Source organism: Myxocyprinus asiaticus, chromosome 50 (assembly GCF_019703515.2).
Source record: "Myxocyprinus asiaticus isolate MX2 ecotype Aquarium Trade chromosome 50, UBuf_Myxa_2, whole genome shotgun sequence".
NCBI classification, from domain to species: domain Eukaryota; kingdom Metazoa; phylum Chordata; class Actinopteri; order Cypriniformes; family Catostomidae; genus Myxocyprinus; species Myxocyprinus asiaticus.
The window spans coordinates 8,213,529-8,226,968 of NC_059393.1; the positions used below are offsets into that span (position 1 = coordinate 8,213,529).

The 13,440-nt window shown below is 36.3% G+C and overlaps 1 protein-coding gene across 1 annotated transcript in view; it reads left to right on the forward strand.

The window, feature by feature from the left end:
* LOC127438698 (sodium- and chloride-dependent taurine transporter-like) overlaps positions 1–13,440 on the forward strand; it is a 41,292-nt gene extending 27,852 nt beyond the window's left edge. The window contains exons 10-14 of the mRNA XM_051694480.1: positions 70–207; positions 2,233–2,335; positions 7,667–7,767; positions 9,016–9,186; positions 10,153–13,440. Coding sequence (XP_051550440.1) covers positions 70–207; positions 2,233–2,335; positions 7,667–7,767; positions 9,016–9,186; positions 10,153–10,308 — 669 coding nt within the window. The 3' untranslated portion in view covers positions 10,309–13,440. The remainder of the gene's footprint in view (positions 1–69; positions 208–2,232; positions 2,336–7,666; positions 7,768–9,015; positions 9,187–10,152) is intronic.

Below are 13,440 nucleotides of genomic sequence, written 5' to 3' on the forward strand. Positions count from 1 at the left end.
TAAAACATTTCAGCTTAAGTCAGCACACAGCAAACCAGTAGAGCTGACAGTGTTGTTTTCTTTTCCCAGTTTGTCGAAGTGGAAGGGCAGATCACATCCCTAGTGGATCTGTATCCATCCTTCCTACGGAAGGGATATCGGCGTGAAATTTTCATAGCTATTGTGTGTTTCATGAGCTACCTATTGGGACTTACAATGGTCACCAAGGTGAGTACTGTACACTAGCAATACTCTCTTTTTTCTTAAAAGGTTAGTTCACCCAAAAATTCTCACATTATTTACTCACCCTCATGCCATCCCAGATGTGTATAAATTTCTTTATTCTGCTGAACACAAACTAAGATTTTTGGAAGAATATCTCAGCTCTGTGGTTCTTTACAATGCAAGTGAATGGGTGCCAAATTTTTGAAGCTCTAAAATCCACTTAAGGGCAACATAAATGTACTCCAGACAACTCTGGTGGTTAAATCCATAACTTCTGAAGCAATATGATAGGTGTGGGAGAGAAACAGATCAATATTTAAGTCATTTTTCCTTCACTTTCACTTTCTCCTTCTTCTGTTTGTGGTGAATAACATTCTTCATGCATATCGCCCCCTACTGGGCAGGGAGGAGAATTTATGATCAAAAATGTCTTAAATATTGATCTGTTTCTCACCACACCTATCATATTGTGTCTGAATACATGGATATGACCACTGGAGTCATATGGATTACTGTCATGCTTGCTTTATGTGGATTTTGGAGCTTCAAAATTTTGGCACCCATTCACTTGCATTGTATGGACCTACAGAGCTGAAATATTCTTCTAAAAATCTTCATTTGTGTTCAGCAGAAGAAAGAAAGTCATAAACATCTGGGATGGCATAAGGGTGAGAAAATGATGAGAGAATTGTCATTTTTGGGTGAACTATTCCTTTAAAGAAATAGTTCACCAAAAACTAAAAATAATTGTCAATTTATTCACCCTCTTCTTTTTCCAAACCCATTTGACCTTTTTTTGTTTTGTATGTGGAACACAAAAGGAGATGTTTTAATGAAGATAGCCCTCCATCTTTTCAATAAAATGGCAGTGGATAGTGCTTCACTTTATAGCAGAACCAACTTTCCGTATACGGGACGCATAAGCACTTCGATATGGGACTGTGTCACCCTCAAGCATTTTGTTGTGGGGCTTTTGATCATTTCACCTAGGGCTGGGAAGACAATTGCAGTTTACATTCCAATTCAGTTTAATGATTTCGATTCGTCTTAACTTATGGTATACAAGTTGTATTGAATACTTTTCTCATTTTATTTATTTATTTATTTATTACTTGATACTATAATTGCAGGGAAAAGAGCAGCATGTAGATTCAGAATACATTTTCCTTTTATGATCCACAGATAAAAAGCAGCATACATGTTTGAAACGACATGAGATTCTTTTTCTTTTTCTTTAAGTGATCTTTTTTTTTTTTTTTTTTTTTTTTTTTGACACATTAGTTAAAACCAGTTACACAGTTAAAAAAACTTTCTAATTCTAGTCTTTACCACTTGGGCCACATATTGGACCAGCTAGTTTCTCCTGGCTAAATAGAGAGTGTATCAAATACAGCTTAGTTGAATGGTCCGACACCATATGTTTTCCTTTTAGGATTTTAGTGACATTGTCATTTGATAGTATGTGGCCCTCAACCAAACCCTCAGTTCCTGTAATCAAGAGTTACGCCACACTTATTCTAGATCTAGAGCCAAAGCTCTCTCCCAATAGGAAAGGGTCCTTCACTCCATGCAGTGCCTTATCTCCTCCACTTCCATGTCTTTTTATGGATGGCCTGACCTGCTTTGAGCAGTGAGAATTCCACAGAGGAACCTTATTGCTATATTAGGAGACCAGGGCTTGGTCTGACAATGCATTGCACATTTAAGATTCCTCTGCCCATTTCAATGGGTGGCCCTTGATTGCTAAGCCCCCGGAATGGCGATTAACTGGGAATGCTATTTTGTGGCTTAGGCCACACTGTCCCATTTTTTTCCGTGACATAATGTATTATGTCACTCCTGAATGCATAGTGCAACAAAAGTGTTTGTTACTAAAAGAAAACTAGTCAACTGTTCAGCCAACCCCCCTCTTGGAGATGGTAATGGACATAACAGTCTTCTATTGTGTCAGCTTTTGTGACTGCAATTATACCATGTGCTAGAGCCTACTCAGTTTTCTTTTGTTTTGTTTTTTTGTCTTTTCTTCAGGGTGGAATGTATGTGTTTCAACTCTTTGACTACTATGCAGCCAGTGGCGTGTGCCTTTTATGGGTTGCTTTCTTTGAATGTATTGCTGTAGCCTGGGTCTATGGTAAGTCCAACAACAAGAGCGCAGAAAATGTAACTTCTATGAATATCATGTAGTGGTATATTTTAAACTGTAGCAGGCACTTTCCATGAATAGGGTACAATTTGTGTTCTGTTACTTTAAAATAATAATAAAAAAAATGAATAAAGGTGTTAATCTCATTTCCGTCAGAGAGATAATTTTAGATATGTTAGAAAAAAGTATTATTTAACATAAAATTATCATAGCGTTAAAATTAGCTAGTTTTAAACATTCCAAAGGCACCCCAAATTTGGGGCTGTCCTACCTCACTGGACTTGTTCTTGCCTGTAATTTTAAACAAATAAAACTAACAGTCATAATTTTGAAATGGTTTGAATTTGTATTTTTCATAGCTTTTGTGCATTATTATGTTTGAATGTTACTTTTTTAATTAATTGTAGATGAGAATTTTTATATAAATTCAGTAGATATACTGTATATTCAGCTGTATCCCATATTTGCGTGCCACTCTGTTATCGTCTATTTCAAAATTTGCATTAAAATGCAACACCTTGGAAGTGGGAACACAAGTAGACAATATCATCATTTATATATACTGTGTATATACACTACCGGTCAAAAGTTTTGAAACACTTGACTGAAATGTTTCTCATGATCTTAAAATCATTGATCTGAAGGCGTATGCTTAAATATTTGAAATTAGTTTTGTAGACAAAAATGTAATTGTGCCACCATATTAATTTATTTAATTATAAAACTAACATTTTATTAAAAAATTTATTTTTTTTTTGAAATTGATGACTTGGACCAAATAATAAAGAAAAGCAGCCAATAAGTGCCCAACATAGATGGGAACTTCTTCAATACTGTTTAAAAAGCATCCCAGGGTGATACCTCAAGAAGTTGGTTGAGAAAATGTCAAGAGTACATGTCTGCAAATTCTAGGCAAAGGGTGACTATTTTGAAGATGCAAAAATATAACACAGCTTTGATTTATTTTGGATTTTGTTTAGTCACAACATTATTCCTATAGTTCCATTTATGTTATTCCATAGATTTGATGACTTTAATATTATTCAAAAATGTGAAAAAAAATTATAATAAAGAATAAGTGTTTCAAAACTTTTGACCGGTAGTGTATATATATACAGTTGTGCTCAAAAGTTTGCATACCCTGGCAGAAATTGTGAATTTTTGGCATTGATTTTGAAAATACGACTGGTCTTTTATTTAAGGATAGTGATCATATGAAGCCATTTATTATCACATAGTTGTTTGGCTCCTTTTTAAATCATAATGATAACAGAAATCACCCAAATGGCCCTGATCAAAAGTTTACATACCCTTGAATGTTTGGCCTTGTTACAGACACAAAAGGTGATACACACAGGTTTAAATGGCAATTAACGTTTAATTTTCCACACCTGTGGCTTTTTAAATTGCAATTAGTGTCTGTGTATAAATAGTCAATGATTTTGTTAGCTCTCACATGGATGCACTGAGCAGGCTAGATACTGAGCCATGGGGAGCAGAAAAGAACTGTCAAAAGACCTGCGTAACAAGGTAATGGAACTTTATAAAGATGGAAAAGGATATAAAAAGATATCCAATGTCTTGAAAATGCCAGTCAGTACTGTTCAATCACTTATTAAGAAGTGGAAAATTTGGGGATCTCTTGATACCTAGCCAAGGTCAGGTAGACCAAGAAAGATTTCAGCCACAACTGCCAGAATTTGGGATACAAATAAAAACCCACAGGTAACCTCAGGAGAAATACAGGCTGCTCTGGAAAAAGATGGTGTGGTTGTTTCAAGGAGCACAATACCAGGATACTTGAACAAAAATGAGCTGCATGGTCGAGTTGCCAGAAAGAAGCCTTTACAGCGCCAATGCCACAAAAAAGCCCGGTTACAATATGCCTGACAACACATTGACATGTCTCACAGCTTCTGTCACACTGTAATTTGGAGTGACGAGATCAAAGTAGAGCTTTATGGTCACAACCATAAGCGCTATGTTTGGAGAGGGGTCAACAAGGCCTGTAGTGAAAAGAATACCATCCCCACTGTGAAGCATGGTGGTGGCTCACTGAAGTTTTGGGGGTGTGTGAGCTCTAAAGGCACGGTGAATCTTGTGAAAATTGATGGCAAGATTAATGCAGCATGTTATCAGAAAATACTGGCAGACAATTTAGACTTTTCTGCACGAAAGCTGCGCATGGGACACTCTTGGACTATCCAGCACGACAATGACCCTAAGCACAAGGCCAAGTTGACCCTCCAGTGGTTACAGCAGAAAAAGGTGAAGGTTCTGGAGTGGCCATCACAGTCTCCTGACCTTAATATCATCGAGCCATCTGGGGAGATCTCAAACGTGCGGTTCATGCAAGACATCCAAAGACTTTGCATGACCTGGAGGCATTTTGCCAAGACGAATAGGCAGCTATACCACCTGCAAGAATTTGGGGCCTCATAGACAACTATTACAAAAGACTGCACGCTGTCATTGATGCTAAAGGGGGCAATACACAGTATTAAGAACTAAGGGTATGCAGACTTTTGAACAGGGGTCATTTCATTTTATTCTTTGTTGCCATGTTTTGTTTTATGTTTGTGCCAGTCTGTTATAACCTACAGTTGAATATGAATCCCATAAGAAATAAAAGAAATGTGTTTTGCCTGCTCACTCACGTTTTCTTTAAAAATGGTACATATATTACCAATTCTCCAATGGTATGCAAACTTTTGAGCACAACTGTATATTGAATAATTGAGCTTGATGCAGTCAACAATAATATATATATATTGTTGACTGCATCAAGCTCAGTTATTCAATCCTGTTACCAATCCTGTTGTAATTGTAAGAAAAATGACCAAACAAATAATTATATTCTATTTACAGGAAATACAAGTTTTTCAGTAACTACAAAGCAACAACTGGTCCTAAAGTACAGTAGGCAGTCCCTACTGAGTGCTAGCTTAATTTAGGCCAAATCTGCAACCATGCTACTTAGATCCCTGTTACTCATTATTTTGTTTATTTTAATAGAACATTTGACTTATTTCATAAATATGCAGTCTGATCTCATGAAAATAAATTTATCCAAAACATTGCGTAGTTCATTACATGTTCATTACATTACATTGTGGCAGTTCCAAAGTGAACTGTCCATTGTGTGGCACTAAAAGCAAGTAAAATTTTCACCCAAACAGCTGACTTTTTTAAGGTTAATGATCTATCGAATTTTAAATCAACAAATCAAACCTCCTATCCCTAAACCTTAAAGGTAAACCTAACCAGTAGTGTCATAAAAAACAAATGTGAGATGTAAATTGCAATTGCTGAAGCAACCATGGTATTTTGTGTTGCTTCTATGACACTTTCTTGCATGCTCTTCAAGACTCATACCTCTTTTCCTTTGGATTGCAGTTGAGCTACCGCACAATTTGATCACACTTGAACAAGCTTGGAAAAGTTGTTGGTTATGTAATGCAAATGTTAAAATGTACATTTATACATTTGGCAGACGCTTTTATCCAAAGCGACTTACAGTGTACTTATTACAGGGACAATACCCCCAGAGCAACCTGGAGTTAAGTGCCTTGCTAAAGGACACATTGGTGGTGGCTGTGGGGATCAAACCAGCAACCCTCTGATTACCAGTTATGTGCTTTAGCCCACTATGCCACCACCACTACATTACACTCCATTAAAATGTACTGCCTTACAAGTAATGCGCTATATTAAAGTGTTTTGATGTCATAACATAGCATTGTATCCTCTTCATGGAAGGTGCCAGCAAAATGAGTACCATTTTCTTGAGAGATGAGACAAGTCCCTCATTGCTAACAAAATACTTTCTCCTACAAAATGAATTAATAATTGTTACTGACCCATGAAATTGCAGCTCAGGTGTGGTACTTTGTTAAAACAGATATTGATGAATTACAGCAAAGATTTAGTGCTCAAAACAGGGTTTCAGCTGTGCGATTTAGCCTTGTTCTAAAAAAGGTACAGAAGCTCTTTGTTCCTTACTGTCATGATCTTGATTTAAAAATCGAAACGAGCTCTGAATAGGTCTGTATAAGCCAACTCCTGTTGATAACAAGCTGCAGCTTAATTGGCTTAAAACCAGCAAGCAGGTAGATTCACTGATGCTCTTTATTATGCAGGATATTCCTGGTAATGTATCCACAATCTACAGCACAACAGATTTAGCCTTTGTATTTCACCAGGCACGCCTATGGACAGTTTGATGCATATTGAGTATTATTAGTACAGCCATAAAGAAATAGTTGACCCAAAAATCTCTCATCATTTACTCACCCTCATGCCATCCCAGATGTGGATGACTGTCTTTCTTCAGCAGAACACAAATGAAGATTTTTAGAAGAATATTTCAGCTCTGTTGGTCCATAAAATACAAGTGAATGGATGCCAACTTTTTGAAGCTGCAAAAAGTACATATAACCATCATAAACATAATCCATACGATTCCAGTGGTCTAATTAATATCTTCTGAACCGAAACGCTAGGTGTTTGTAAGAATTAGATCAATTTTTAAAACTTTTTTTACTAAAAATGTTCGCTTCCGGCCAGCTCGTTGATGAGGGTGAGTTCAAACTGCCTTTTGTGTGACATAAGCGCGAAAGCCTCCTTTGCATATATATTCATAAGTAGATCCCTTATTAGCAGCTGTTTTTATTGACCGCAATACTGTTTCCACACAAAAGCAGTTTATGCAGCGGTCTGAACAAGGAGCTCAGTCTGAGGCATCATTCAAACCGATTCAAACAGCTCTCCTTGTTGACCGTGCCAAGATGGCGCCGCAGTTGACGTATCCAAACCAGCCGAATGAGGCATGTGTGTATGATTATCTATGCTTCTCTGTTTTAAACAACACTGCGCTTCCGTTTTTTTTTTTTTTCATATTTCACGTGGCAGTTCTCGCATAAACTTGCCAACGTGCTTGACCTCGACCCTCGTGAATTGTTTGTAAAAAAAAGTTTTAAAAATGGATCTATTTCTTACACACACCTAACGTTTCGCTTCAGAAGACATTAATTAATCCTTATGTCTTATGGATTACTTTTATGATGGCTATAAGTGCTTTTCGGAGCTTCAAAAATTTGGCACCCATTCACTTGCGTATTATGGACCTACAGAGCTGAAATAATCTTCATTTGTGTTAGCAGAAGAAAGAAAGTCATACACATCTGGGATGGCATGAGGGTGAATAAATTGTGAAAGAATTTTCTTTTTTGGGTGAACTAATCCTTAAAATCATGAATTAAACCAATGTACTAACTGTGTTGCATAGGTCATACCTCAGCATATTCCTCTTTCTCACAGGCGCTGATAATTTCTATGATGCAATTGAAGAGATGATTGGTTACAGACCAAATCCCTGGATGAAGTGGAGCTGGACTGTAATCACACCTTTTCTGTGTGTGGTAAGTTTTTTTTTCTCAGTTAAATAGAGTCCTTAAAATAGGCTTTAGGCCAGAAACAAACTTTACAGATGTATGCGAATGCAGGCGTGAAAGCACATGGCTCTGTTTTACATACATAATATGCGTTCTTGCATTACTTGAGTTACTTTCAAAAGTCAAACAAACCCGATGTTATTATTCAGAGAGCTATCAATAAACCTGTTGACTTTGTATAACTTTACCTGCTTTACACAGCAAGATTTTTCAAACTGTTGCTCAACCATGACAGTAGTTGGTCTGACAGATAGAACTTACCATAGAAGAAGACAGTTTATGCTGCTGCCCACTATGGTGTCCCTTGTGGCATTCTTCGAATGCGAAACGTAGTTGCGTTGTGGTATAAATTGCTAATTTGACACATTTTCATCGCAACACTTCGGGAAAACGAACTTGCTTAGCTTCAAGTGTCTGCTTTCATGTACTTGCATAGAATGTCTTTTGGACCTGATTGTCCTTTTCTTTTTTCTTTTTTTCTTTTTTTTTCAATTTGGCATGCTGAATTCCCAATGCGCTCTAAGTCCTTGTGGTGGCATAGTGACTGAGGATGAATCTCAGTTGCCTCCGTGTCTGAGACAGTCAATCCGTGCATCTAATCATGTGGCTTGTTGAGTCCTGTGAAAGCATTTTACGCTGTTCAATTTAGGATTGTGTGCATTACCTCCCTTACCCACAGGGACAACATGCAAAGACTGCTTTTTCGCTTTGGATTGCTGCAAAAATCCGACTCCCCACTCACTGTAACAGAGCTCCAGATGGGGTGACCATCTGCCGGCCAAAACAGAATGAATGAAAGAATCTGAGGATAAGTGCTGGATTAGTTTCCATGAGATCATGAATGTACCTTTCTCTTAACTCTAAAGGGCTATAGGGGACAAAGGAAATCCTTTCCCTATGTAAAGCCATATTGCCTTTCAGGAGTGACAAGGCTTTTTATCATCCTTTAGGTTAAACTGCTCGTTTGCAGCGGATTAACTAGTCTAGGTGTATTGGAAGCTTTGTGAACTCTTGATAATCCACTGAACTGATATTTTCATAGTTTTAACTCGTTTAGGCAGAGTGAAGCATTTCTTACTGCCATTTTTATTAATCAGTTTTCAATTGCCTGTCAAGAATACCAATGGAACACCAATGGAGGACACGCCTGCAATTGCATGAGCCCTGGATTGTTGTAGTACACTGCAGTGACCCTTTGTTTGTTTCTTGTTCCAGGGATGCTTTGTCTTCTCATTGGTCAAGTATACACCCTTGAGGTACAACAAAGTCTACGAGTACCCGGATTGGTCCATTGGAGTTGGCTGGACCCTCGCCCTTGCGTCCATGATCTGCATACCAATGGTGGTTGTGATCAAAATCATTCAATCGGATGGGCCGCTCATAGAGGTGAGTCATTTGTTGCGAAGGACAAGATTGTTTAGCTTTTCTCTTAAGACATTCAGGTGAAAGCTGCTTTCCAAACCTAGTGAGCTGACTTGCTGTCCACTTCCTATATAGGCAGCTACATTATAAGGCATTATGCTAGCTGAAATGCAAACTCATATGATCTACATAGGCAGCAATTTAGTGCATCACACAAATAATACTTCTTGCGTAAACCTCATAGAAAACTCAACTCGCTATTGGTTTAAATACTGTAGGTTAGCAGTAGGTTAAAAGTTTGAAGTTAGAATGTTCCTAAGCTAACAGCAATATTCTAATAAACATAAATATGCAGTACATAGCACACACAAAGATTGTCTGTTGTATTCTCTGGACTCATCACCACCATTCTCTCTGACCTTGGCACAGTACATTCAGGTATTCAGGTACTGTCTTCTCAAAATCAAGATTTTGGCCAGTATCTTAGGCCACATCCATACTAATCCTTTTTCATTTGAAAATGCATTAAACAGCACACCATAACATCATTTTTCTCCGCTGAAAGTGGAGACTTTTGAAAATGCACTCCACTACCACCTACTTTAAAAACAATAAATACTGTACGCAGCTCACTAGGTTATAAAATGGCAGATTATCAGTTATTTTTGCCCTGTTCGTCACAAAATGCTAACTTTTGAAATCAAAACACATTTAATATAGCGTAGGACTTGTAAGGTGATACATTTTAATGTTTGCATAACATAACCAACTTTTTCGGGCATGATCACATTTCAATTCGGAACTGCGTGTAATGAACCACGTAATATTATTTTGCAAAAATGTTGCCACAGTCATGCCATTTTCAGGAGATCAGGCCGAATACATGCATATGTAGATGTTCTGCTAAACTATTTTACCATCGACATCCTCCATTTAGATCAGCTGTCGTAAATGACTGAGCTAATATCTTACATTTATGTTTCCCTCCAGAGGATCAAAGCTGTGGCGGCACCCGTGAGGGGAGGGGCCAGTTCTTGCCCCCAAGACTACCGGCCCAAAAGCAATGAGCTGTCGCAGCCCCTGGACCCCAACTGGAATGGAGGCTTGATGAAGCCCACCCACACCATCATAGAAACTATGATGTGAATGCTCTCTGTGAGAGGAATCAAATGTCCTGCTTTTCCATTATATATATGTGATTCTATATACATATGTTATAAAATATACTCTGTAACTTTTGACATAGTCGTAGGACCAGGTTTACATTGCTACGCATCTGCACTAGGAGTCCTTGTTTTTTGTTTTTCTACAGAGAAAGTTACATTTTTTTCTGTCTGTATTTTTAATATTTTTATCAAATTACTATTATTATATTACTATTATTGTCACTGTTATTAGAGTGAGAAGAGATCACATACAACAGTATCTAAATTAGAACCACGACTGTTCTATTTTTGTAACTTTTATCTTGTACATATTGGAATTGAAGTGAGCTGTGCTTATTTTTAGATTAAAATTATGAAAGAAAAAAAAACATCCCACAAAGGGCTCCATAAACAGTAAAAGAGTGAACGTAAATCGTGTTTGACAAGTGAAGTTGGTGTACGCACATTAAAAAAAAAAGAAAAATCCACTTATCCTCTCCCGTGATGAACTGTTCGTCATTTTAGGGAGGAAACTTTGAATAGTGATATAAGTCCTTAAGTGCAAAAATCATTTTCTCAATCAGTATTTTTTGTCTTGTTTTCCAGTAAAAATATCTAAAAGCAAACATCTGGGTTTCAGTGAGGCACTTACAATGGAAGTCAATGGGGCAAATCCATAAATGTTAAAATACTCAGTGTTTTAGAAGTATAGCCACAAGCAGTAAATGATATCTGTGTTTAAATGATTTTAATGTTATAAAATCGCTTACTAACCTTTTCTGTGTAAAGTTATATTTTACAACTTTGTTGCCATGACAACTTAAACCTGTAAACCCAGTAATCCCACAATAACGACAATTTTAAACAACTATACAGCTCAAATAATACATGAGTTTTAACAGAAGAATTAATATAAGTGCTTTTATAAAATTATAAGCTTCACATTACTACCTTTAAACCCTTCAAATATTGGCCCCATATACTTCTATTGTAAGTGCCTCACTGTAATCTAGATTTGTGGTTTTTTAAAGAAAAGGAGGGATGAATAGATTTATTTTTTTCCTGTGGGAATCAACATTGTGCTACAAATTCTTTCAACTGAACTTAACTAATATTGAAGCCAGAATATTCCTTTAAAAAAAATATTTAAAAAAAATATTTCGAAGCAAAATTGGTTACGATAAGACTTTTTACAGAGAATATATCATAAACCCCTTTGGCATATTGTTATTTCTTATTTTTAAGCAATAAACCTCATGCATTTTTGTCAGATTCTATGAAGTATTAATATCTTGCACAATTTTTCTTCTCAAGTAAATGTTTTTTTTTTTTTTTTTTTAAGGAATTTTTACTGGAAAATGACAAAAATGCTTATAAAGAATTTTTGTTTTTTTTTGTTTTTGTTGTTATTGTTGTTGTTGTTTTGGTAGTGTTATGCATTATTGTAGATCTTTCATTTTATGATGCTAAGTGTGTCCTAAAAACCGTTTAGACTGGAGTTTGTGCTGTCTGGAAGAATCTCACTGGTTAGCCCTGCTTGTCTACAGAGTAATGTTCAAGCACTAAACCACTAGCACAAAGGACACTACATTCTCCACTATGGTGCAAAGTTCATGTACATGAAGTCTAACTGTTTGTAAGTGTTCATTTCCCATGGTGTATAACCTCGGAAATGCATGTCACACTAATTCTTAGTAGTCTCTTCCACTATCGAACATGGAGAAGTCTAGGATCTGGCATTAAAAAATAGTAGTATTGAAGACGCTAGCTAGCCTGCCATTGCAACGTACCACATTTAATAAAAAATATCATGCCACATTAACAGGCACCAAGCACGTTCTTATTTTGGGGTGTTGAATGTGAAGCTGCCTGACAAGATTTTCATATAGATTCAGGGTTTTTTTCTTTTGTTTTGTTTGTATATCAAATTTAAGCTGTTTATTTATTTTTTATTTTTTTGTTTCCCATCACATTTGCCTTTTGCATTTAATAAAATGTCACTGTATTCAACAGTTACCAATAGATCACATATACAACTAATCAAAAAAAAAAAAAAAAAAGAGCTTGCTGCGAACTGTAATGTGCAATGTTTTGTAGAACGATATGCATTATAACTCTCTCCACCTTTCTTCCAAAACGTTGGTACTTGGATTTGTTGAATTACTTATAATTTGAAGGTAAGGGTGTGTGCTCAACGTAGCGTTGTATAATGTCAGAATCAATGAACAGGGGCCAATTTAAGCTACCACATATGGTATGCTATATTAACACCAAAAAACTCAATGCAGTTTTTTAAATAAGAAACTAAATGATAAATTTGATTCTTTGCTGCCATTATATGAATTGCATAGTTTAGCTTCAATATACTTTTATTCAAAATTATACAAAACAGAACTGCAGCCAATCACATAGGGAGATGTTCAATTGATTTCAACAGTTTCTAGCTTGGTACAGTAGTAATGCCAAGTGTAACTGAAACTTAAAGCTGAAGTGTGCAATAATTTATTGAGTTTTTCAAATACTTTTCCCTATACCAGCTAAGCTATTCGTAGATCAATTTCCCACAACAAGCTCTATGAAAGCATTGGTCTTTTTGTTGAGCATCCCAAACATCCAGCCATAGCAAAATTGGCCCAACTAATGTCATGAGTTTGGGGCAGGAATATCTGGGTTTTTTTCTACCAGTGGCAGACAGAGGGAGTGTTTGGGAAACCTGTTTGAAAACAGTATTTTCTTTTGCAACTCTGTTTGGTGATGGTAGTGGTGTGGAAATTACACACTTCAGCTTTTATATTACATTTTAAACTGAAATCCAATGATAATGTTGAAAGAGGCAATTTTTTTTAGTCCAGTCTCAGGGTTCTAATACAAGCGTAACAGAGACTTGACCGATTTTTCTCTATTGCACGTCTCTTGAAAGCCTTCCATTTTTGAAGAATAGCTAAGAGTGGCAGTGTTTATAAACTCAAGAGATAACCTTTAGTAATGATTAGAAATGTTCTATTTTTTATTTTATTTTTGAAGAATATCTGTAAGTGAAAAAAGCAAGTGTATCGATGAAAGATTTTACAGTACCTAAAAAATGAGAAAAAAATATTTGTATCTCTTAATAAACATTTATCTTTTAAAAATG